The sequence below is a fragment of the Antechinus flavipes genome, chromosome 2 (genome assembly GCF_016432865.1).
Source record: "Antechinus flavipes isolate AdamAnt ecotype Samford, QLD, Australia chromosome 2, AdamAnt_v2, whole genome shotgun sequence".
NCBI classification, from domain to species: domain Eukaryota; kingdom Metazoa; phylum Chordata; class Mammalia; order Dasyuromorphia; family Dasyuridae; genus Antechinus; species Antechinus flavipes.
In genome coordinates, this window is record NC_067399.1 from 526,761,022 (window position 1) to 526,788,655 (window position 27,634).

At 34.9% G+C, this 27,634-nt stretch overlaps 1 protein-coding gene across 1 annotated transcript in view; it reads left to right on the forward strand.

The window, feature by feature from the left end:
• The window catches only part of UNC13C (unc-13 homolog C), a 744,392-nt gene that overhangs the window by 468,079 nt on the left and 248,679 nt on the right, over positions 1-27,634 (forward strand). The window contains exon 17 of the mRNA XM_051980682.1: positions 23,045-23,178. Within this exon, the coding sequence (XP_051836642.1) occupies positions 23,045-23,178 (134 nt within the window). The remainder of the gene's footprint in view (positions 1-23,044; positions 23,179-27,634) is intronic.

The window sequence follows — 27,634 nt, forward strand, 5'->3', positions numbered from 1 at the left end:
TCCCCTATCCCTAATTCACTTAGACATTATAGAATTTATAGACCTGTTTGTACAATATTTTTGAAACCTTTAATATTCTGTCAATTACATGATCACCAGAGTCTGCCTACTTAAGTTAGGCCAAAGGAAATGATGATGATGAGGAGGAGGATGGATCATCATCATCATCATCATCATCATCATCATCATCATCATCAATCATCCCTGGCATAATTTAATGCATATTCCTGTAGGTTTGGCAATGCATATATCATGGTTTTCTCTTCCTGACCTTGAATGTAAGATATGATGAGGTTTGGCTCTTAAATCCCCTTTAGGATTGGCACAAGGTAAGGAGTTGTGGGAACCCCCTTCTGGCTGCACAGAGGTCCTTTGTAAAGGAATTTATGAACCCCAAAAGCTAGATTGCTAAAAAGAAGCTGATTATGGGCATTGAGAAGTCAGCCTTTGCTATGCATGAATAGAAAGGCTGAATCCCTTAATGGCAAGGTCCTGACAGGGGAGTAAAGTAGTGCAGGAGTCCTGGCAGAGAAGTAAAATTTCTAGTAGAGAGATCCCAACAGAGAGGTATAAAATCTTAATAGGGAAATAAGTGAGGGAGATAAAGAAAGGTTAATGTTGAAAGAGAATATCACTCCAGCATGTAATGTTCTTGGTGAGTTTTCTTGGAGGTCTCTGGAGTAGCCTTCTTTTCAGCCTACTGATCAATCACTACAAGAACAGCAGGTATTAAAGTCCAAATTCTCTATTGTCTCCTTGCCTGGGTCCCCGGCTAGCTTTCTTAAAGACCTTCCAGAGTCTTGGTTTCAGTGGAGAAAATGCAGGAGGACAGGCCAGCCACCACAAAGAATCTCTCTCTCCTTGGCTCTGAGAGTTTGAGTTCCTGCCTTGAGTCCTTTTGCCTTCTGTACCTCTAACTCTGGCTGAGGCTCCCAGGTTATATGCTCTACACTGAGTATAAACCAATCATTATATCGCTAGGAAATCATTATTTGTTGTAAGATTAAACCAATCATACTGAACTAGAGAGCTATTAGTCACCATGCTAAACTAGATAACCATTGTCTCATCAATTCCACTGACTCAACACCTTGTAAGAATCCTTGTTTCAGAGTTCTGGCCCAATACACCAGTGGGCAGAGGTTTCCTTGGCATGGCTTGGCATGTTAGGTCCTCTGCAAGGAGAGGATTAAAAATGGGCTCTTTTTATAATAGAAGCCTTGGCTACAAGCCAAGAGCAGTTCTCAGTGGGGGCTGGAGGGTGGGATTTGAGCTGGAATTGAATAGAATTGAATGAGTCTCTTTAATTCAATAGGGTTGGAATTCTCCAGATCCAGGACTCAACTAGTCCCACCTAAGTTACAGAATGAAGCTGTTTATCTTGGTTTCTTGGGGTGGATCTCACTGAGGAGAATTCAAGAATTTTTGATATCTTGTGCTTTTTAAGTTTATAAGAATAGCACTGGGGAAATATTTTATTCCTACATATTATTAGATAAAGCACAGTACCAAAATGGTATCTCAGTTTTTTCTTAGCTGGAACATTTAGATTTCTTATTGGTGTAGTTAACCGAAATGAAAGAAAATGATGTACTTTTCTATCTAATTACTGGGGAGGCAATTTAGTATAATCTATGAAATGCTGACCTTGGAATCTGTAAAACTTGTCTCCAAAACTTGCTTCTGATATTTTCTAGCTGTATGATGTGCAAGTTACTTAACTTCCTTGAGACCCAGTTTCCTAGTCTATAAAAAGCAGATAATAGTACCTGCTTTATTAATTTATTGTGAGACTTAAATGAGAGAATGCATATAAAATGCCTTGTAAACTTGAAACAGGTATAGATTATTACTAGTTACTAATTATGCATTTCGATTTATAATATAGCTATTACACCAGCTAAACAAAGTATATAAGCATTTGCCAGTCACTAATGATTGTATTTTAAAATGATACATGATTTAGAGCATTTAAAGGAATCTAGATACTTTGGCACGATTAGGTATCTATCACTAATTTTTAGCTATCATCACTACTTAAGTCAAATATAAGACTTTCATACCTCTTCTAAGTACTACAAAAAGTTTCTACTGTACATAGTATGGCATTCATGTGGTATTTCTTAGAGTAGAAATAGAAGCTCTGGGTCAAAGGATGTAGATATTTTAGTCACTTTTTCACTTTATTCCAAAATGTATTCTAAAATGGTTAAATAAATTTACAACTCCACCAACAATCCATTAGGGTGCCTATAATTCTCTTTTCATCCCTTCACCCACAAGAAGGCAAATAATTCAAGATAGTTTATCCATGTGTAGTCAAACAAAACATTTTCATAATGGTCATGTGAAAGAAAATAGACAAAAAAAAACTCAATAAAAATAAAGTAAAAAATTTATTCTTCAATCTGCATTCAGACTATCAGTTCTTTCTCTGGGCTTGGATAGCATTTTTTTTATCATAAGTTTGCAGAGTTGTCTTGGATCATTGTACTGCTGAGAATAACTGAGTCACTCATAGTTGATCATCTCATGATATTTCTGTTATTTGTACACTGGACATTCCATTTTTCATTGGCTCATGGAAATCTTTCCAGGTTTTTCTGAGAGCATTCTGCTTATCATTTCTTATAGCATAATAGCATAACATCATAATCACATGTACCACAATTTATTCAGCCATTCTCCAATAGATGGACATTTCCTCAATTTCCAATTCTTGTAAAGCTTAATTCTGACCAAATTCTTTGCTCATGAAACTCCAATTGGCACAGTCTTGTAAAACAGGACATAAAAACTCTGTTTTGATTTTCACAATCTGAATTCAACTTATTTTCCAGATTAACTTCTTATTAATGCCCATCTATCTTAGTGTACATTATATTCTAGCTAAATTGGAATACTTGTGGATTCAGGGATGTCATTCCATCTTCTTCCATTGTTCTGACTATTACATATTCTTTCTTCTTACTATTCTGTCTTGGAATCCTTAGCTTCCTTCAAGGCTTAGTTCTTCAAGGCTCAGTTCAAGTTTTATTTCCTAAGTGAAGTTGTTCATAGTCTTAATTATCAGTACTTCCCTCACTTCCAAGTTAACTTGCATTATACACACACACACACACACACACACACACACACACATATATATATATATATACATACACATGTGCACACACATATATAAACATGTATGTTTATGTGTGTGATACACATACACACACATATATAAATATCCTGAAAATAATTTAAACCTTCAGTGCCCTAAGCAATTTTTTAACTATAAATCATGGAGAACTTAACAATCCACTTTGGCATTAGGAATAATTCATCTTAAGTTTCTTATAAGAGTTATGTTTTAAAATGCACTTATTGACACATACTGTTTCTCCTCCACAACTTCTTTCTTTTCTCCCTTGTTTGTCAGGCACAGTTTTTTAAAGATGAACACCATGGTGACAATAGGTCACTCAGTTTTTGCCATCTTTAGCCTGTTTCTGATTGTATATTTAGAGTTTTTACCATTGATAATTTTTTGTGATGTCATTCAGTTATGGAAAGTTCCTTTATCAGTGATTTGTGGATAGAGAGGATTCACTCTATTGCATGTTGGATCCCTCATCTATCCCATTCTGCCTCTCTTGAGTGTTTGAGTGAGGAAAAGATACCTGGGGGAAGAGGGGAAAAGGGAGAGAGAAAAGGTGTAAACTGCTTGCTGTGCTAATGTTGAAAAACAACATCAAACATCTCAGCTTTTCTGATCCTTCACGCGTATAGTTTCAATTGTTCTGTGTTACACTATGTGCACACCACAAAGTGGTCCCTTGTGATCCTTGATGTTTGTGGTATCTGGATTTTTGGGGGCTTTGGTTTTTACTTTGGGGTGAGGGAAGGGACTTAAATGTTAGCCTGCTCTGTATTTGTATTTTGGTCCCCAGATGTAAATACAATTTTCTACACTACTTTTTTGTCTTAACTACCAAGATTAATATTTTAATTAGGTAAGTTATATGAAGAGGAATGAAAATTCCATGCTTCACTATAAAGAAAATATTGAAAAATACTTAAACTTATGTTTTGTTTTACCCCCAGTAGAATCTAAATTCCTTGAGAGTTGGGGCTATTTTTCTATTTGATTCCAGTGCCTTGCATAGAATAAGGACTCAATCAATGATTTTTGAATGAATGAATACATTTAAAGAGATCATAGTAAGTTTTAAAAATAAAAACATGTTAGTTATTTCTCATGACTAATGAGTCCCTATAATGGAGACAAGTAAAGCACTAGAGTTAAAGAGGAGATGTAGTGGAGATAGAGAAAAGTAAGTATTTGTATATCAAAGAAAGAACAAAAATTTCAATTTAAAATTTATATATCTTAATCAGATATTTATTTAATGTGCCCTGGCATAGACAAGGTAAAGAAAAGATAGGATGTCAGGATCTACAGAACTGAAAGTGGATCAGGGGCACAGAAAAGTTAGGCAGAGACCATTAGAGATGGAAAATGAGGGAGGGCAGGGAATGGTTAGGAAAATCAGAGTAGTGGTATTCCTAAGTATGACTTAGATAGGAGAGCTTTGCTTTTAAAAACAAGGCTATATGCATAGCTTGTCTCACTAACTTTGATCCTTTTGCAATGATAATTGCTTATTATGAAAGATGTCCTATCTCCTTTGCATACTAAATTCCTTTGATATAGGAAGCAATGACTTCATCTCTTCTTAGCACTTTTCAACAAATTTAGGTACAGGCATTGAATGATAAAATCCTTAAATAAGGAAAATCCTTATGTAATACCAGAAATACCTTATGTAATACCAGAGAAACTGAGGCAAATAGAGACTGATTTTAATTTTCAATGTGGATATTGTTAATATACTAGCTGACTGAATGGGACTATAGTCCAAAGCACTCAGTGCAGATAAACAGAGGCAGAGAGCTTATATGGGGTTTGCAAACAGAATACATAACCTGAGTATATACTTTTATCCTAATATTTTACAGCTGTTGTCATCTTTAAAGGAAATAAAAGCAGATAAGGGGTCAAGGACACTGGGAGGATGGACAAGCCATAATTCCAGGAAAGGATCATAACTTAAACCTGATAGGATAGGGGTCAAGATAAGAAGGTCTAGATCAGCAGAGAGGGAGGTGTGGGGCAATATTCAAAAGGAGGGGAAATCATTCTAGCTAGGATAGAGATAAGGCACCTGAGCAATTATGACATAAAGGGGGGGGGAGGTCAGAGCTTCAAGATTTTCCTGGGTTCTCTTTTAACCTCAATTTTCCCAGTCCTAATTGCAAGGAAGAAGGGGTTGGCTCTGGTTTATTATTAATAACATTAATAATTATAAGGGTTTAACACTTAGAGATCATCTTTTGTAAACCTATATTTTCTATAGAAATCTATTCTACATCATCTGTGATTGATATCAAGAAGACTGCTTCAATTTATCTACTAATGGTATCTGACTCCTCATTAATCATTGAGGTAGTACTTTCTACCCTTAGCTCCAATCTTTAAAGTCATTTCCTATATTTAAATGAAAGTAGAGTCCTTCAAACTTGCTTATTCTAGTTTGCTTTCCAAAACAACAGTTTATTCCCTCTTTTTTATAGAATAAACCTTCACTCAGCTGCAGATAATTATAAAGCCTCCTCTTGTTCTTTTATTCTCTAAGTGGAATAGTCACAGTTCATTTAATCATTCTTTGTGTCATGGTTATCAGAATACTTTTAATCCTTAGAGGAAAAAGAATTAAATTAAAACAAACAAACAAATAAATAAACAAACAACCACTTCCTGTTCATGCTTTTCCTTCAATATATTAACTTTAACTCTCAGAATGCAAGCTCTCTGGGTTTTGGGAGGAGAGGGGTAGACAGCATTATTTGCATATCCCCAGCACCTAGCAGATTGCTTGGCCCACAGAAAGCATTAACAAAAGCCTTTTGTTTAATTAATTGATTGCTTCATTCATTGCTTCATGCCTATAGGTATACTTCAGTCTCTCAAAGTCTCTAAAAATGTATCAACCTGAATTTAACATAGTACTTCATTGCAAAGCAATTTTCTTTTGCATTTTTTATGTGTTCACACATACACAAAGCATAGAGTAGAATCATTATTTATTGGTCTAGAAACACTGTGGAAAGACCCCTGGATTTGGAGTCAGGAGCAGTGTTAAAATCAAGAACATTTAACACATTTCCCATGTGTTCTTGAGCAAGTCATTTTGCTATGTGCGAGCTCAGGTTTTTCATCAGTAAAATAAGAGAGTTGGCCTAGATAGTGTCTAATTTATGAACTGGTAAATGTGTGTGTGTGTGTGTGTGTGTGTGTGTATTTGTATGATACAGGGTAAATTAGTATATATCAGTCTTTAAAGCTGATATATTTACATTTGTAGGTAGATAATTATTATACTTTATAAATCCATAGAAGCATTATTACTTCAAATAAACTTGTGTCAACACATTTTGAAATATACATTTTTAAAATAAATTAATTAACAAAGAAAGTGTTACATTTGCTTCTGACTCATGATCATCAGAATCAATAAAACAATGAACATTTCATCAGATGCTATTTTTTTAGAATATTGGTTTAGTGATTCAAATGGTATACAGAGGCATGAGAAGTACACATAACTTGGGCAACATCGTATTTATTTTGCTTCATTTGTCCTAAAAGTCTTGGTTTTAATAGTTTTGAATGACTGTAAATGACTTTCTGAATTGGGATGAGATCTACATGCAAATAAGCATATTTCCATTTTTGTGTACTTTTAAGTTCATGTAAATGGGGATGGGCCAGTAAGTGAGGGGGAAGGGGAAATCCTGTAAGCAAATTGAGCATTTAACAAGGTTTATATAATCCTTGTCTGAACAACCCAAAATTGTTCAGCATACTGAGATTTTCTCCTTAAAGGTTAATTCATCATATTATACTAAAAGAAAATTTCCTGTGTTTCTAGCCAAATAACCTTTTAAAAAAGTTTTAAGGCATTATTTTGATTTAAGAACAATGTTCTCACAATTCTTTCTTTTCACTTGGCAGAAAACTGTATTTATGCACTTAGGAATTCCAGTAACATTCTGGTGTCTATAAATTAGCATAAAATCTATTACTAGACCTAGTCTATTTAATCTAATGACAGTGGCCAAGAAAGGTTGGTACATTACTACCTTATAAGGTTTGTGGAGTTTTTAAAAATTGTAACAAGTCAGAATACTCACTTTTATAGTTAAACCTCAGGAAAAACATGTTATTTTCAAGAAGTTATGCATAAGGCTGAAATATAGGCCCTTCTTGAATTTTGAGTAGAGATTAATATAGCCAGTAAATATCTGCTGTTGGCACCCAGAAGGGGGAAAAAATAATTGTCTTGCTTAATGAGCAGGCAGTATTTACATGAAATAATGGCAAGTTGATGCTTTGTTATGGGAACAGCTTCTGCAGAGAAACTTATTTGTTTTTCTTGTTAAATAAGAGTTTCTATAGAAACCTTCTTAGATAATCAAGGAGATCAGTAAAATGCCATAGTTTCAACATTATTCTTAAAACCTAGAAAATCTGGGTTCAAATCACAGGTCTGCTCCTTAATTGTGAAATTTGGAATTTTTTCCCTTAATTTTCACTCATTTAGCTTTAATTTCTTTATTATTAACCATGGTAATGGCTAGGATGTAGTGCTTTCAGGTTGGCAAAGTACTTTACATATATACTATCATTTAATCCTCAGAAGATAGGTACTATTATTACTACCCTTTTATTAATAAGGAAACTGCTACTGAGAAAAGTTAAGCAACTAAACTTAAAATTAGGAAGGATCTAGAACAAAGTTTGTTCTAGGGCTTCCTAAGTACCTTCCTATGACCTTCTTTGTCCTTGACCATATGCTCTTACTAATTTGTTCTGTTGTTCTTTTCTATCTTTTTAAATTCTGATTCTGCCCACCAGTGTGTCCTCTGTCCTTCCAATCTTTTTTTTTTAATTTTTATTTAATAATTACTTTATATTGACACTCGTTTCTGTTCCGATTTTTTTTTCCCTCCCTCCCTCCACCCCCTCCCCTAGATGGCAAGCAGTCCTTTATATGTTGGATACGTTGCAGTATATCCTAGATACAATATATGTTTGCAGAACCGAACAGTTCTCTTGTTGCATAGGGAGAATTGGATTCAGAAGGTATAAATAACCCGGGAAGAAAAACAAAAATGCAGATAGTTCACATTCGTTTCCCAGTGTTCTTTCTTTGGGTGTAGCTGCTTTTGTCCGTCATTTATCAATTGAAACTCAGGTCTCTTTGTCAAAGAAATCCACTTCCATCAAAATATGTCCTCATACAATATCGTTGTTGAAGTGTATAATGATCTCCTGGTTCTGCTCATTTCACTTAGCATCAGTTCATGTAAGTCTCGCCAGTCCTCTCTGTATTCATCCTGCTGGTCATTTCTTAGAGAACAATAATATTCCATAACATTCATATACCACAATTTACCCAGCCATTCTCCAATTGATGGGCATCCATTCATTTTCCAGTTTCTAGCCACTACAAACAGGGCTGCTACCAACATTTTGGCACATACAGGTCCCTTTCCCTTCTTTAGTATTTCTTTGAGATATAAGCCCAATAGAAACACTGCTGGATCAAATAGTATGCACAATTTGATAATTTTTTGGGCATAATTCCAGATTGCTCTCCAGAATGGTTGGATTCGTTCACAACTCCACCACACATTAGTGTCCCAGTTTTCCCGCATCCCCTCCAACATTCATCATTATTTTTTCCTGTCATCTTAGCTAATCTGACAGGTGTGTAGTGGTATCTCAGAGTTGTCTTAATTTGCATTTCTCTGATCAATAATGATTTGGAACACTCTTTCATATGAGTGGTAATAGTTTCAATTTCATCCTCTGAAAATTGTCTGTTCATATCCTTTGACCATTTATCAATTGGAGAATGGCTTGATTTCTTATAAATTTGAGTCAGTTCTCTATATATTTTGGAAATGAGGCCTTTATCAGAACCTTTAACTGTGAAAATGTTTTCCCAGTTTGTTGCTTCCCTTCTAATCTTGTTTGCATTAGTTTTGTTTGTACAAAGGCTTTTTAATTTGATGTAATCAAAATTTTCTATTTTATGATCAGTAATGGTCTCTAGTTCATCTTTGGTCACAAATTTCTTTCTCCTCCACAAGTCTGAGAGATAAACTATTCTATGTTCCTCTAATTTATTTATAATCTCGTTCTTTATGCCTAGGTCATAGACCCATTTTGATCTTATCTTGGTATATGGTGTTAAGTGTGGGTCCATGCCTAATTTCTGCCATACTAATTTCCAATTATCCCAACAGTTTTTATCAAATAATGAATTCTTTTCCCAGAAGTTAGGGGCTTTGGGTTTGTCAAACACTAGATTGCTATAGTTGACTATTCTGTCTTGTGAACCTAGACTTTTCCACTGATCCACTAATCTATTTCTTAGCCAATACCAAATGGTTTTGGTGACTGCTGCTTTATAATATAATTTTAGATCAGGTACAGCTAGGCCACCTTCATTTGATTTTTTTTTCATTAATTCCCTTGAGATTCTCGACTTTTTATTGTTCCATATGAATTTTGTTGTTATTTTTTCTAGATCATTAAAATATTTTCTTGGAAGTCTGATTGGTATAGCACTAAATAAATAGATTAGTTTAGGGAGTATTGTCATCTTTATTATGTTCGCTCGGCCGATCCAAGAGCACTTAATATTTTTCCAATTATTTAAGTCTGACTTTATTTGTGTGGAGACTTTTTTATAATTTTGCTCATATAATTCCTGACTTTCCTTTGGTAGATAGATTCCCAAATATTTTATGGTATCAACAGTTATTCTGAATGGAATTTCTCTTTGTATCTCTTGCTGTTGGGTTTTGTTGGTGATGTATAAAAATGCTGAGGATTTATGGGGATTTATTTTGTAGCCAGCTACTTTGCTAAAATTATGAATTATTTCCAATAGCTTTTTAGTAGAATCTCTGGGGTTCTCTAGATATACCATCATATCATCTGCAAAGAGTGATAGTTTGGTTTCCTCATTGCCTACTCTAATTCCTTTAATATCTTTCTCGACTCTTATTGCCGAGGCTAGTGTTTCTAAAACGATATTAAATAATAATGGTGATAGTGGGCAACCTTGCTTCACTCCAGATCTTACTGGGAAAGGTTCCAGTTTTTCCCCATTGCATATGATGCTTACTGATGGTTTTAAATATATGCTCCTGACTATTTTAAGGAAAAGTCCATTTATTCCTATGCTCTCAAGTGTTTTTATTAGGAATGGATGTTGGATTTTATCAAATGCTTTTTCTGCATCTATTGAGATGATCATATGGTTTTTGTTTGTTTGGTTATTGATATAGTCAATTATGCTAATAGTTTTCCTAATATTGAACCAGCCCTGCATTCCTGGTATAAATCCTACTTGGTCATAGTGTATTATCCTGGTGACGATTTTCTGTAATCTTTTTGCTAATATTTTATTTAAGATTTTAGCATCAATATTCATTAGGGAGATTGGTCTGTAATTTTCTTTCTCTGTTTTCAGCCTACCTGGTTTAGGTATCAGTACCATGTCTGTGTCATAAAAGGAGTTTGGTAGGACTCCTTCAATCCCTATTTTTTCAAATAGTTTATATAACATTGGAGTTAATTGTTCTTTAAATGTTTGGTAGAATTCACATGTAAATCCATCTGGTCCTGGGGATTTTTTCTTAGGGAGTTGATTGATAGTTTGTTCTATTTCTTTTTCTGAGATGGGACTGTTTAGGATATTTACTTCTTCCTCTGTTAGTTTGGGCAAGCTATATTTTGGAGGTATTTTTCTATTTCATTTAAGTTGTTGAATTCATTGGCATAAAGTTGGGCAAAGTAACTCCTAATTATTGCTCTAATTTCCTCTTCGTTAGTGGTGAGTTCTCCCTTTTCATTTTTAAGACTAACAATTTGATTTTCCTCTTTCCTTTTTTTAATCAGATTTACTAAGGGTTTGTCTATTTTGTTGGTTTTTTCATAGAACCAACTCTTAGTTTTATTAATCAATTCAATAGTTTTTTTACTTTCAATTTTATTGATCTCACCTTTTATTTTTAGAATTTCAAGTTTAGTGTTTGACTGGGGGTTTTTAATTTGTTCCTTTTCTAGCATTTTTAGTTGCAAACCCAATTCATTGACCTTCTCTTTCTCTATTTTATACAAATAGGCCTCTAGAGATATGAAATTTCCCCTTATTACCGCTTTGGCTGCATCCCATACATTTTGGTATGATGTCTCATTATTATCGTTTTCTTGGGTGAAGTTATTAATTATGTCTATGATTTGCTGTTTCACCCAATCATTCTTTAGTATGAGATTATTTAGTTTCCAATTATTTTTTGGTCTACTTCCCCCTGGTTTTTTGTTGAATGTAATTTTCATTGCATCGTGGTCTGAAAAGGATGCATTTACTATTTCTGCCTTACTGCATTTGAGTTTGAGGTTTTTATGTCCTAATATATGGTCAATTTTTGTATAGGTTCCATGAACTGCTGAAAAGAAAGTGTATTCCTTTCTGTCTCCATTACATTTTCTCCAGAGATCTATCATATCTAACTTTTCTAGTATTCTATTTACCTCTTTGACTTCTTTCTTATTTATTTTGTGGTTTGATTTATCTAATTCTGAGAGTGCAAGTTTAAGATCTCCCACTATTATAGTTTTACTGTCTATTTCTTCTTGCAGCTCTCTTAGTTTCTCTTTTAAGAATTTAGATGCTACCCCACTTGGTGCATATATGTTTAATATAGATAGTGCTTCATTATCCATGCTATCCTTTAGCAAGATATAGTGCCCTTCCTTATCTCTTTTAATTAGATCAATTTTAGCTTTAGCTTGATCTGAGATCAGGATGGCTACCCCTGCTTTTTTGACTTCACCTGAAGCATAGTAGATTTTGCTCCAACCTTTTACCTTTAACCTGCATGTATCTCCCCGCTTCAGGTGTGTTTCCTGTAAACAACATATTGTAGGATTCTGGCTTTTAATCCATTCTGCTAACCGCTTCCTCTTTATGGGGGAGTTTACCCCGTTCACGTTTATGGTTAGAATGACCAATTCTGTATTACTTGCCATCTTGTTAACCCCGGTTTATGCTTTTCTCCCTTCTTTCCCCTTTCCCCCCCTTCCCAGTATTAAGCTTGTGAGCACCACTTGCTTCTCACAGCCCTCCCTTTTTAGTATCTCTCCCCCCGCCTTAGATTTCCTCCCCCTTTCCCTCCCAGTTTCCATATTCCCTTCCGCTTAGCTTATTCCTTCCCTTTTCACGTTTCCCTTCTCACTTTTCAATGAGGTGGGAGAAGTTTCACCATAGATTGAATATGTCTTAAGATTTTTCACTTAAAGCCAATTCTGAAGGCAGTAAGATACCCACTATATTCATCCCCCTCCATTCTTTCTCTCAGATATAATAGGTTTCCTATGCCTCTTCATGAGATGTACTACCCCCACTTTACCCTTTTTCTGGTACAATGTCCTTTCCACATCAATTTCTAGAACAAGGTATACATGTATTCTTTATACATCTATATAGTCAAAATATAGTTCCCAAGATTAATCTTTACCTTTTTAGATTTCGCTTGAGTTCTATATTTGTAGATCAAACTTTTTGTTAAGTTCTGGTTTTTTCATCAGAAATAGATGAAATTCGCTTACTTCGTTGAATGTCCATCTTCTTCCCTGGAAAAAGATGCTCATTCTCGCTGGGTAAGTTATTTTTGGTTGCATACCAAGTTCCTTAGCCTTTCGGAATATCATATTCCAGCCCCTTCAATCCTTTAATGTAGATGCTGCCAGATCCTGGGTGATCCTTATTGTGGCTCCTTGATACTTGAATTGGGTTTTTCTAGCCGCTTGCAATATTTTTTCCTTCATCTGAGGGTTCTGGCATTTGGCCACTATATTCCTTGGTGTTTTGATTTTAGGATCCCTTTCAGTGGGTGATCGATGAATCCTTTCAATGTTTATTTTTTCCTCTGTTCCTATGACTTCTGGGCAGTTCTCTTTGATAATTTCCTGGAAAATAGTGTCCAGGCTCTTTTTTTCATCATGTTTTTCTGGAAGTCCAATGATTCTCAGATTGTCTCTCCTGGATCTGTTTTCCAGGTCTGTTGTCTTCCCCAGAAGGTATTTCACATCCTTTTCCATTGTTTGATTTTTTTGGATTTGCTTGACTGATTCTTCTTGTCTCCTCGAGTCATTCAATTCCAATTGTTCAATTCTGATTTTCAGTGAAGTATTTTCTTCACTCACTTTTTAAAAATCTTTTTCTAATTGTCCCATTGAGTTCTTTTGTTCTGTGGAATTTTTTTCCATTTCACCAATTTTGTTTTTTAGAGAGCTGTTTTCTGTTTCCAGTTCACCAATCCTATTTTTCAAGGATTTTACTTCTTTATCCACTCTCTTTAACTTTCTCCAGGCTCTTTTGCCAAGCCTCCCTCTCCTTTTCCCAAGCTTCCCTCTCCTTTTGCCAAGCCTCCCTCTCCTTTTCCCAAGCCTCCCTCTCCTTTTCCCAAGCTTCCCTCTCCTTTTGCCAAGCCTCCCTCTCCTTTTCCCAAGCTTCCCTCTCCTTTTGCCAAGCCTCACTCTGCTTTTCCCATTTTTCTTCTAGCTCCCTTGTGAGAGCCTTTTTAATTACTTCTATGAGGTTCATCTGTGCTGAGGAACAAATGATCTCCTCCTTTGGGAATTCACCTGGAGACTGTCTGTTTTTAGTCTCCTCAGGATTTGGAGTCTGCTCTCTATCTGTATAGAAGCTGTCAAGGGTTAAAGTCCTCTTCAGCTTCTTGTTCATTCTGTCTAATAATCAAAGACAAACTAGCAAAGAAAAACAGAAAAAACTGGAGTCTTTCTTTGGGGGAGGGGCTGGGTGTGTTATCGAGCTTCCTCTACAGACTGCGGGGGGCAGCAGTGAGGCACTAGCCCGACTGTGCTGCGCCTGCGCTCTGAGATCCCAGAGCGTGCTGAGTCACTGTGGGGGGGACGGGGGAGGGCGGCCAGGTCCCGAGAGACTCCAGCTGTTTGGGGTTGTATTCTTCAGCCCCGGTGTTTTTAGCTTCTCTGCTGGGCTGCTGACTTGCTGCCGGAGCAAAGTATCCAAACCTGTAGCGAAGCTCTCCCCGCAGAGACGAATGCGATCACTCCCCACCCCCTCTCCAGTCTGCTCCCGTGCTCTCACTGCCGCTGCCCGCCGCCTGCGCCCGATCTAAAACCGCCCCAGCCCTCCAGTAAAGACCGACCTTTCTTGGCGAATCTCAAGGATGGCTTCTCTTGGTAACTATTTGTGGGTTTTTTTTCAGTCAAGCATTAATTCAGAGGCTTGTAATGAGGTGGATAGTGAGAGAAAGCGCGGAGCTTATGCAGCTGTGAGCCTCCTCTCCGCCATGTTAACCGGAAGTCCTGTCCTTCCAATCTTTGTGCTGTTTTCTCCTCAACATATAGGCTAGCTATGATTCGATCTGAATCAATGGAAAAAGTGGTGAAATATTCTGAATCATGGGCAGACAAATCTCTTGAGCATTCCACTTCCAAGATAGCTTTGACACATTAGTGACCACTCTGAGTCTGGTCTTTTGAACTTGTTCTTAATGCACTTAACTGCACTGGCTCGCTCCTTTCCATGTTTCCCATAAGAACATAAGATTATTATATTAGATTGTAAGCTCCTTGAGATCAAGGATTGTTTTTTGTCTCTCTATTTCCCGAGTTTAGCACAGTGCCTGGCACAAAGGAGACGCTTAATAAATATTGATTCATTAATATCATTTGCAATAGCTATTTCCCATCCGTGAAATAAAATCCCTCCTCACCTCAACCTTACAGAACTTTTTTTTTTTTCCTTCAAGATTCAGCTTAGATATTACCTTGTCTTTGAAGCCTTTCTTGATCTCTACATCTGCTATTTCCCTGCCTCTGTAACTCCCTTTTATTTAAATATATTACATTTATTTGGATTTGTTCTACTCATGTTTGTTAAGTATATATTTATATATGTATTTATTTTCTCCTTCATCAGAATGTTAATGTTTTAAGAACAGGAACCATTTCATTTTTTGTATCCCTAATGCTTTGGTGCATGGCACACAGGAACTTAATAAATGTTTGTTGATAGATTGCTCTCAATGACCTTACATTTTCCTGGAAGTTTGGGAAAAGGGGGGATCAACATGTCCACAGATCAATGAAGAATACACACATACACACACACACACACACACACACACACACACAATAATTTAGAATGGGGGGAGGAGACTACATTAGAAAATAGAGAAATCAGGAAAGACATCTTGAAGGAGCTGGTATTTGAACTCATACTTGGCAATGTGTAGGAGTTCTAATAAACATAAACAGTGAAAATCTGTGAAAAGGCATAAAGGCCAGAGATGGAATGTTGTTTGTAAGACAAGCAGAAAACAAAAGTGAATGAAGAAGAAAACAATATGGACTTCAGCTTTCCTCAGTTCTCCAACTGTTTTAATGAGCCAATGCTATAGTTTGGCTAGGAGAAAAGAGTTTCAACAAAAAATAACTGAAAATTTTGTTGGGATATAAAGACCTTCTTGATGATATTCTTGGGTAGAAAAAGTATCACTGTAACAAAGACCATGCAAGGTTTGAAACATAGAGTCTTGATTATGAATTATATTTCTGATAATAATTATCAAAATTTTGAATCTATTTCACTCCCCATGAACACTGTTGTGAAGTTCTTTTCCAATAAAACCACTTACATCACTCTTTCACCTAAAATTTTCTCAGAAAATGAGAAAGAAAAATAAAATCACCCATCCAGAGTTTCCTCTTTTCCTTAAATCACCTTAATATCAACTCTATTTCCCCCTTCCCAACTTTTTTTTTCTTTATTTGCCTACTTGAGCTTGTACATTCAATTATATCACTTTTCATCTCCTCAAATTCTATCTCTCCTTTACTTAATTTTCAACCTCTCTCAATCATTGACTTCTTTCCTGTTGCCTACAAACATAGCCAGATCTCCTCCATCCTAAAATAAATAAACAAAATAAAACTGTTGGGCTCTATCATCCTCTCATATTATTATCCTATATCTTTCTTCCCTGTTACAGCAAGTTTTCAAGAAAAAACAAAAACCAACTCTATCTCATGCTTGCTTCACAACTCCTTGAAACATAGTTTCTTTCCTCACCACTCAAAAGAAAGTGCTCTCTCCAAAGTCACCAGTGATGGTTCTATGACTAACTATAATCACTTTTTCCTAGTGCTCATCCTTATGTTTTTTGCAGCATTTAATACTGTTGATCACTCTCTCCAGGATAATCTCCTCTCTCAGAGTATTCTGCCATGGTTTTATTCCTATGTGAGTAATCTTCGGTTACCTTTACAGGATCAACTTATCTCTATGTCTGATTTAGTCAAAAGTTCTGTCCTAGAACCTTCTCTCTTCTTGCACATTCTCTTTGTGATCTTGTCAACTCTTATACTTACACATAATCTTTGACAGATTAATCCTAAATCCTAAATCAATCAACTCTATCTATTTATCCATCCAACCATCCACCCTGTATTACCAATTTCTGCTACATATTTTCACTAGGATGTCCAACAGACAAATTAATATGTCAAAAACTCAATTCTATCCCCCCAGTCTCCAACACTCTTTCCTTCTCTTAACATCCATATTTCTCTTAAGCAAAGCTCCATTTATCTAGTCACTGAGGCAGACAATCTACTAATCATTCTTATCTCTTTATTCTTTCACTCTAACTGTATGATAAGGATTGTCCGTTTCACTTCCTCAATATTTTTTGCAGACTACAGTCCTACCAGCTAAGGCCTTTAAGACCTTTCACTTTTAATTGGAAGAGTCTTCTAATTCATCTCTCTCTTATGCAGTCTTTTGCCTCTAACACATCTTCCACATGGCTATCAAATTTATATTCCTAAAATCCATGTCCGATCATTTCATTTACTTTGCTCAAAAGACTTCATGAGTTTTCTGTCTGTATCTAGGAAAAAAACAAAACAAACAAACAAACAAAAAAATGGCCAACTTCTCCATTTGGTGATTAAGGTTCTTTACAATCTGGCTCCAATATATCTTTCTAGGCTGAATGCACATTACTTCCCCTTAGTATCCTATCTTCTAATTGACCTCTATGATGGTTGCCCAAAGCTGATGGCAGCTGCTGTCATCTTAACAAGTTTCCTCTCTGTGGGCATTTATAACTGCTTTTTGAACTTCTTTATAGGGTTAACATTTGGGACAATAAAGTGTTAATGAAACCATACAAATTACTAAGGAAACCATTGCCACTGGAATAGCTACATTGAAACCATTTATAGATACCCCACACAGTCCTCAGATCAGTGAGAGCAAGGGCAACAGATGCACATGATTTAAGTCTATACCATTTTCCCTTAAATTTTTCAAAAACAGTAAGTTCGAATTTGTGGCTGTAAATAGCACAGGTCACTTTGGTATTAATTACATAGAAGAAACATTTAGGTTATAATCTAAAATATGATCTCTCTGTACTTACTATCAGTTTAAGATGTGGTGACAAGAAATAAGGTGCAAATGGATTGTTGGCCTGAGGGAAATGGGAATGAGGGTGAAGGGTGACGAGGCAATAATAACACAAGCAGTCAGGGCTGAGGGATGGGAAGGAGGGAAAATAGATTTCTGTTAATTGAAAAAAAAAGTGTGAAATGATACATATGCTTTTAGATGAAGTCAATGTACTATTAAATATAATTAACTGTTTTACTTTTTTACAAGAGACTTCTAATGAAGTAGGAGTAATTTGTAAATAGATGTGCAGTACATTAGTGAAACTGAAAGCAACAACAACAACAAAAATTAGTTACACAACATAACAAAAAGGCAAATTAATAGTCAGAGTTCATTAATGTCAAGAAGGAAAATTAGATATAAATTGCCCCAATAAGTTATCTTGGAAAAGAACATTCAAGGAAAAATACATTTCTCACACAATATTCTTGGGTAGAGGAAAGAGAAAACATCTCCTGATTCCAGATAATTAAACCCCAAGCTTTAGATCCCAACAAGAGTTAATATTATGAGGGAGAGAGAGGAGAAAAGGATATTTCTGAACACCACCAAACCATTTCACTTTTGACCTTAATTCCGAATAAAAGGGAAGAATGAATGAGTGGATAAATACTGAATGATATGTTAAACACCAATTATGTGCCAGGATTTATGCTAGGCACAAATATGAAAATGAGGTAGTACCTGACATTGAGAAGATTATGTTCTAATGGTAGAGGAGATAGCACATAGAGGAAAAGCTATGACAGAGAAGGTAGTTTTGGTTTGGACAGTGATAAGAATGATGAGTGGAATCACAGAGCAATCACTTGCCATAAACTTTCCAAAAACAATAGTTATATTAATTTGATTGCTGTTTCAAAAATCACAGGTAGAAACATGGAAAGATGTTCAAAGTAGATGGATAGTTATTATTAGAAGGGATCTGAAGTATAGTCTCTACCTGGCTAGAAAAGAGTAGTTTAGATAAATTTACACTCACTCACCAATCATCATAACTTAGTGCCAGTGTCAAATTCCAAAGCTAAATGAATGAATTCACTTGGGAATTGGGGAATATACTGTGGGTCTGGTCAGAAGGAAGTTTTACAGATGGGGAAAAAATGACCAAATACATGATAGTAGGCAAGAAGACTAGAACATATTGCTGCATAATAAATGAGCATTTACTAAGTATCTGTAATGTCCTAGGCAATGCTAAGGACTGGATAAGTGGACATTTTGTCACCTTCTCATATTTCTATGCATTTTGAATCTCCTTACTATTACTATCTACACATTTGGTAGGAGGCATTAGTTCCTCTTATTTCAAAATACAAGGTATTTATTTTATCACTGAGGTTTTAGTGAAAACAAGGAGACATATAAAAGCACTATATAACTATAAAATACCATACCAAGTAGGCAATCATTACTGTCAATAGCAACATGTAAATAATTATGAATTTGGTTAACCCAAAGTAAGGAACCATTGTACCTGATTTAATCAGAGAGATCTTGACATTATTAATTAGATAACTGTATATGATTTGTTGATCTTAATGTGAACTTAAAAATATTCATCAACAGACATCAACAAACATGAACATTTTCATGTCAAAGAACTTAAAGAGTTTTATAAAAAACTGAGTCTGTTAATTAAAAGAAATGGTGTCACACCACATCAATATGGAAGGATCCCTCCTGATCATATATTGGCAGAAATGTCATATAATTATTGTGTTCTATTGTATTTTTGTTTATTTTGTTAAATATTTCCCATTTTAATCTAGTTCAGGTCACACTTGGTAATATTGCTACAGGCCACAAGTTTGACACCTCTCTTGTATAGCAGTTTTCATTTAAATCTGTAATAAACTGAACATAACTAACACTGAATTATTTGTCTGAATCCTCTTCTGATAATCTTTTGTGTTCTGTGTGTATGTTTTTTTTAATCTTTCATTAATACCCCCTTTTTTCTCTTACATGTGAAAACATTTACTTATTGGATTCTTATATTTACATTTCAATGTCAGTATTAATTCCTTTGTGTTAAGTATGCTAAGCCCCACTCTGTTCTGACCATCCAGAATCCTTAGTTCATAGGACCAAGGATGATAGATTTAGAATTGGAAACAATCTTTGAGGGCAATTTCTTACATGAGAAAACAAGGATTCACAAAGTTTTAGGGTCTTGCCAAGGTTCACATGAGAAGTAATTAGCAAAGTTTGGTGGTGAATTCAGGTTCTCTTATACTTTCCATACAAGATGTTTTCAATAATTTCCTTCCTTATTACCAAATTCTTTAGAAACTGCCCTATAGGCTTTGCCAAGTTATTATCTTTTTGGCCATCTTACAACTGACATTCTCCTGGTTTCCATCATTTCCTGGTTGATGGAGGTGTCTAGGTATGCTCACTCTTGTGTGATTGAGGTAGATTGGAGATAGCATTCATGGAAATTGAGGAGGAACTAGAAACTAGAAGAACAAGGTATTCAAGGGAAATTGGGATAGGGATGAAGAAGATGACTATAAAAGCTTATTGAGGAAGAAAAAGAATGACTCAGATATTGATAAAAGGTAGCAATCACATGTCTGATTACTTTCTGAGTAATGGTGGCAGTGGAAATATGTGAAAGTAGCGATAGGGAACAAGGAGTACATAAACTTCTCTTCCTGGTACTGTGTTCTAGGATATCAGAAGATAAGACAGCCTGGTGCAATTATGTCAAGGGATTAATATCTTCAAGAGAAACCCAGGTTGCAATGAGAACTAAGTAGAAAATATAATGAATGTGTGTGGGGGGAAGGAAAAAGACAAAAGATCTTAATTGAAAAAAGATTTTGTTAAAAATCGAGTAGATTCCAGAGGGCATGGTGGCAAAGGAGGGTAGGGGACAAATAGGACAAGACCAGGTCCAGATTTTCTATAATGGGGACTGGGGTTTGTTTTTCCCATAGTTCCCATAGTGACTTGGGGCATCTCATATAGCATGCTGCAAAAGTGAGCCCTGTAAGATGTAACAATCAAATATACTAAGAAACAGCTGAAAAAATGTACTGATTGGGCATTCATCATTCCACCAGAAAGATTAGATATACCCCACCTCAAATGTCAGTTCTAGATCTGTCTGGGCAATCCCTCCACTAATACAAATCAAACTCTGACCACTTTAGTAGATTGTTTCGTAAGTTATTATGGCCAAAAAATTTAATTATCCATTGACCAAGCTTCTTTTGATACATTTCTCCAAAATTATTGAGGCTGGTCTTTAAAAAGAAACATTCCCTGTCTTTGTAGGACCTAGCTTTGCCAGAACCCAACATCATTTCCATGCTTTGATGGGGCATCAGAAAAGCCCTGAGCGACACTTTTGAACAATACATGGATATATCATTTTTAAGGCAGTGAAATGAAAACAATTCCTATACAGTCAATAGTGAATACTCCCTATTCCCATAAGCTTAAAAACTCCAAGGATTTTTTTTACTCTGGAATGAACACTCTATGGGAAATTGTTTGGCTCCAGAGCCTAGAGTTTCCTATAAACTTAAATGAATTCCACCACCATCTCTAATCTTATACATGATGTTATTATATATGTTCAGGAAAGTTTCTGATTAGAAACATGATTCATCAGAATCATTGCTCTAGGATGTGTAAACAATTCTAACTAGTAAGTATACCTTTCAATTAATGCTGATTAAAAAATATTCAGAATCCAAAGTACCACAGTGGCACCAAAAATAAATCCCTCATGTCTTTAAGCATGTAAGACTAATGGTTATGTAATCTGTAACAACTCTCAAACTTTTGCATTGACATATGTTTATGTATTTTTGACACTCTCTTCTTTAAAGCCTTCTATTTGCTGGATGATCATTTGGTTGTGATATTAGTCATACTATCAATTGTAATTTCCTTTCAATTAACCACAATATTTACAACCAGTGCCATTTTTTTTTGTAAAACTGCATACATGGGATGTGATTAATGAGAGTACTCTATTATTGTCTCCTGAAACCATCAGAACTAATTTTATCTATGCCTTGTTAAAATTCCCAGGGTTCTTTACTTTCCTGAGCTCTCAGGAAAGAAAAGATGTAATTGAAGGTAATAGAAAATGCAATTAATTAATTGTGATCAAATTTAATGAAGACCTGTTTAAAATATTAGTGATTCAATTTTAATGAAGATAGCTCAAAAAATAAGTTAGGATACCTAGATACATTCTCATGTCCCATAGATAGATTTTAATAAAGATCCACCCGTATGACTTGAGAACAGTGCTTTAAATATATGGCCACAGTTATGCGACCACCTGACACCGCCAGTCTGTCATTAATTTGACAGCTAGAATTCTCTGATTAAATAGTTTAAATCCAAATACATTTTTAGCAAAAAGTCTTCCTTATCTGTTTGGCCTAATTTTTAATGGTCAATAAATGCCCTAATGGTCTTGCATGAAAAATATTTATTGATTGAAAAAGCCATTGTTTTGCTTTTATGTGTTTGAAAAAAGTATGTAGTATCGAATAAGAATTGTTTGTGAGTAGTGGTGCATGTTTTGAAGGACTCCTTTATGCTGAGTGTGGATATTTAGACTCAGTATCATCCCAGCACATTCTTAGACCTCTAATGGAGAATTCAAGAAGTTCTGATAGAGTATAAAATTCAGAGTCATGTCTATAAAGGTCTTATTATGGAGACCAGAGGAAGGGATTCAGGAACAAGGTATCTCATATGATGAGTTCTTGCTCATTCAGAGAAAATGGTATGATTTTCTAAATTGCACAGATTTAACCAAAGAGTTAATTACTTGAACATCCATAAACTCTTACACCTTAATATTTTAAGGCTTTGGAAAATAAGAGGAAGTGAAATTCAATCTTCTTTTTCTATGGTTCCCCAATTGAAGTTCTCATAAAAACATTGACCAAAGACATTCTGAAAGAAATAGTCGCTCCTAATAAAGGTCACCAAATAATAAATTACACTCATCAGTGCAAAGCTGTAAATAGCAATTTTGACATTTATCATAAGTAACAACAAATGAACCCTTAAATTATAACTTGTGATGTGAAAGCAAGAAAAGAAGTACTTAAGACAAATTGAGTTAGAGATGGACATTAGTTACTATGCTGAAGGAGTAGGACTATTAGATGTTTGTATTTTCTAAATTTCTATATCCTGGGACTAGTATCTCTACTGGGTCACTTTCAGATCAACAAGATTTTTTTTTCTAATAGATCCACGTCACTATCAATCTGCAAATCATTATTCAACTTAAAAAGGACATTTTATTTAGCTTCACTTATTTAAATAATCACAAATAATTTTTTTCACTTCCCCTCCCATTGTGCATTGAATTGGAACTAAAATGATTCAACTTGATTTTTTTATATGTTGTGTGATTCTTTAAACAGAGTAAGAAACAGGACATTCCTCGGGAAGATCAGGGTCCAACTGTCAAGAATTTGGATTTTTGGCCCCAGCTCATCACTTTGATGGTCACAATTATTGATGAAGATAAAACTGCATACACACCTGTCCTGAATCAGTAAGTATTCTGCTTTGGAAATTGATGGAGTTGGTTCCATTAAAGTACATCTACCAAAGAAAATAAGCTCTTATAAATATTACCACAAGCAGATGTTGCAGTTTGAACATTTTTAAATTGTTGACAAATGAAATTTTAAAGTCTTTTTTATATGTTTTCACTACTTGAATTAGCATTAAAATAAAATCAACTAACTTAAGATATTTGACTCTAGATATAGTGAGTATTTGGCATAGTTAAAACATGTTCATTGAACTGGGCTGGATAGTCAAGCAAAGCTTTTCTAACTACCTTTTTTAATAACCCATTTTTCATTCTTTCTGCATGTCCTTGCCATTTTCTATCTGTGCAGAACTAGAAAGAATATTAAAAATAAAATAGATAAGAAACTTGACAATAATTAAGGATGCTTGTGTCTGAAAATCTTACCTTAAAAGAGTTGAAAGTATTAATTCTTAGAAACATTTTCAATTAAATATTCCTTCACTAAAAACCACACCTCCATGCAAAAAACATCAATTTGTCATGTAAATATAGACAAAATAGTCCTGACTTATTATTGTAAGATTTTTACCGAATTATGCACTCACTGAGAATAAAGATCATGTGTTATCCATCTTTGTATCTCCCTTGGTACTGTACTTTACACATGGCGAATAATGATTAAGATGGAGATGTGAGATTTCTATATCACTTTAAGTCAAAATCATTTTGTAAAATAAACAGTACAAGTGTAATTATCCTTGTTTTATGAATATGGAAACTGAGGTTTAGGGAAGGAACTGTTTAAGGGATTTGGTATAAAATTGAGAACTGCTTTCAAGAACTATCACACATTTCTGGATTTTTTTTTTTTACTTTGAAGAAGTTACTTAGGCCCTCAATGTTCCCAGGCACTTTCTCATGCTGTAAATTGAAGAGTAATTATTGCTCTCTATTGACAGAGAGACTTTCTTCATAGGGAGTTCCTTATATCAATGAAATCATTAGCCAATCCAAAAATGAAAAGAAAGAGGACTGTTGTTATTCAGCCATTTTAATTGTGTCCAACTCTTTGTGGCATCATTTGGAGTTTTCTTGGCAAAGATACTGGAGTGGTTTTGCTGTTTCTTCTCCAGGTCATTTAACAGATGAGGAAACTGAGTCAAACAGGGTTAAGTGATTTGCCTGAGGTCACACAGCTAATAAGTATCTGAAACCAGATTCGAAATCAGAAAGATGAGTCATTTAGTTTTTTCCACTATGTAGAACTAGTAAAATCTTTTATTGTAAAATGGTGGATATTAACTTTCATCCCAACCCTTTTTTATTCACCTTAATATCCAGAAATAGCCAGTTTCTCAGTGAACAGTGCATGCTTATGAACCATATTGTGTATTAAGTGTTAATTGAATCTTTAAATCAGCAAGCCCACTTTGGAGTTGTGCTCAAGCTTTTGCTTATTAGGGGCAGTAATGTACAACAAGTATGGTTACTGAAACTGGGATGGGAAGATTTTCATATTTACATTTCAGTTTGCTTTAATCTCTGCTACTAAATGAGACATGAAGTGAAAAAAAAAGATATTGAAAGAAATGTCATGGCTTTTTGATACCTATAGTCCAGTGAAATGAATCCTAAAAATAATTGAATAATTCTTCCTTTGGCCCAATCTTGGGGCTTTATGTCTTTACTGAAAGTCTGGACTTTAGTTTATGCTGATACATAACCCAACCCTAAACTGCACGTGTTTAACCTATATTGAATTGTTTACTGTCTTGAAAAAGGGGAATGGGTAAAGAGGGAGAACAATCCAAAACAAGTTTTTGCAAACGTGAGTTGAAAACCATTTTTGCATGTATTTGGAAAAATAAAATGCTATTTAAAAAGAAGAAAGAAATCTTCCCAAAGACAGGTGTTATCTGACTCTGTTAACCTCTCTAGAGCCAACCATCATCTGGTTTCTTTTGGTTGTTTGTTTTACAAGATTCCATAGGAATTTATACCACTAATTTTTCTTTTGTTATTAATCTCCCTAGCCTTTGAAATTAGGAGATTTCTAGTGTCTGGACTAATGTGATTGCTAATAGTAGAAACAGAAACAATTCTATAGCCCCATAAACTACCTCTCTGGGTGCTAGGATTTGAGGAAATAAGGACAAAAGAGAGAGTCATTTGCTCTAGCCCAGTTACATAACTACTGTAATTTCATGGCCATATATGTGAATTATTCCCTCCAAGACAGCAGGCAGTTTAGAGCCTTTAAAACCATTTGGTATCAACATATTTTGAAACAGTGCTATTAGTAATAAAAATAGATAAGTTAAATACAATTCTACCACTGCAACAGGGGTGATAATTAAGAAATATTTCCCCCTGCCATATAAAGGGACACATTTTATTGCCCAGCAAGTAGAAAAGACAAATGAAAAATTGTATCTTAGAATCCAAAGCAGTTTGCATTGACCTTTCAGTCAATAAACATTTATTGATAATGTAAGGAAAGTGTTATTTTCCTCTCCACTAAGTGACTCAGTAGATACTGGGCTTAAAATCAGGAAGGCCTGAGTTCAAATGTGATCTAAGACACTTAATAGCTCCATAACTATAGTAAAATTACTTAACTTTTCATGGTCTCAGTCATCTAACTTGTAAAATGGGGATAATGATAATAATAATAATAATAGCACCCACATTGGAGTTTTAGTGAGATGATATTTTTAAAACACTTAGCATAGTGCCTGGCACATATTAGGTACCATATAAATGCTTATTCTCTTCCTTACTTCCGTTTCCCTCTGAGTAACTCCAATAATCTTTTTCTACTTTCATCTTCCTTGACCTCTTAATGATATTTAGTACTATGGAACCAAGTTTCCTTGAAAAAAATATTGCCAATGATTATGAAGTTTTAGAAAAAAAGTAAGATTCTAGGACCACAGTCTGAGTTTTCCAAATTGTTATCCTTTGAAGGCAAAAGATTCAGAAGGGAAAATTTGACTTAGAATTGAAGCAAAGAAGATGTTGTCTAAGAATAGGATATGCACTTCTGCACCATGGCTTAAAATTTAGGGATGATAAATTTCCTGGTCAGAGGTTGATTTCCACTAAATCCTCTCTTCCAGACATACCTTTTGCATCCTTTCATTCACACGTATGACTTCACCTCCTGTTCAGCACCTTCTCATCTCTTCTCCAGCAGTCTTCTAATTGATTTTTTACCTCTTCATTCAATCCTCAACATAGCTATGATTTGATTATCCCTTAAACACAAATCTAACTCTGTCATCTTTTGGCTAAAGAAGTTCCTGTGACTCTTTATTACTTCTAGGATAAACAAACATTTCTTTTTGGCATTTAGAGCCCTTAACAGTATGTATCCAGCCTGTATTTTCAAACATTTCATGTTACTTTACCTCATATCTTTTATTCCAGTCAACCTTCTTTGTATTCCTTCATACATGATATTTCATTTATCTTTGTGCCTTTGCAAAGATTCTCCTCCGTGGCTTAGTTTAAGAACAATGTCCTACAAAAAATCTTTGCCTTAAATACACCTCCCTCTCCCCCTCCCCGCTCCCTCCCCTCTCTCTCTTTCTGTCTCTCTCTCTGTCTATCTGTTTCTCTCTCTGACACATTGTCTTTCTCTTTCCCCTAAAATAACATAATATTTACTTAAATGTATACATATTGTGAATCTCTCCCACTATCCTTGAAAAGAAAAAAAAAGTCCTGGAGGGAAGAGATTGTTTTTATAAATTGGAAGGACAAATTTAATCTTTGTTCTTTTATTACCCTTTATGTCTTCCACTTAGTCCTCTTTTATCCAAATTAAACATCCTAGTCCCTTTTATGCAATCCATATAAAACATATATAATGAAGCAGAAAAAAGATTGGATTTAGAATCACAAGACCAGTTCTTTCAGTTGCTACTTACCTTTGGAAAGTCCCTTTGTCTCTTGTTTTCTTCATGTCCTTTTTAGTGAGAAATCTATGGTTCTTTGACTCTTACTAATTTTTTATCAATCTATTTTTCCATGATAATGGACTCTCCCCAGTATTATTCATTTGTTAGTCTCATAGTGTGAGGTAGAACCTAAAAATTGTTTTAAAATACATTATTTAAATTGATTTGTTTCATGAAAAAAAAAGTGTGTGTGTGTGGGAGAGGGAAAGAGAGAGAGAGAGTGTGAGTGAAACTGGGAGTGAGAGATGGAAAAAGTTGGAAAGGAGAGATTGGGATGGAGGGAGAAGTGAACAGAATGAGCAGAGAGAGATAATAGATATAGAACTTTAATCTAAGTCTGAGATGTCTAGTCCATATTGACTGGGCACATCACTTAACAAAAAACATTTTTAAGACTATAAGTTACAGAAAAATTTCTGATCCTTATTAGTAGATGAATATTCTCTCCTGAGAGATTTCTAATATTGTGAAATCAAAGTTTGATCAAACAAACAAAAAGCCTCTTGCCT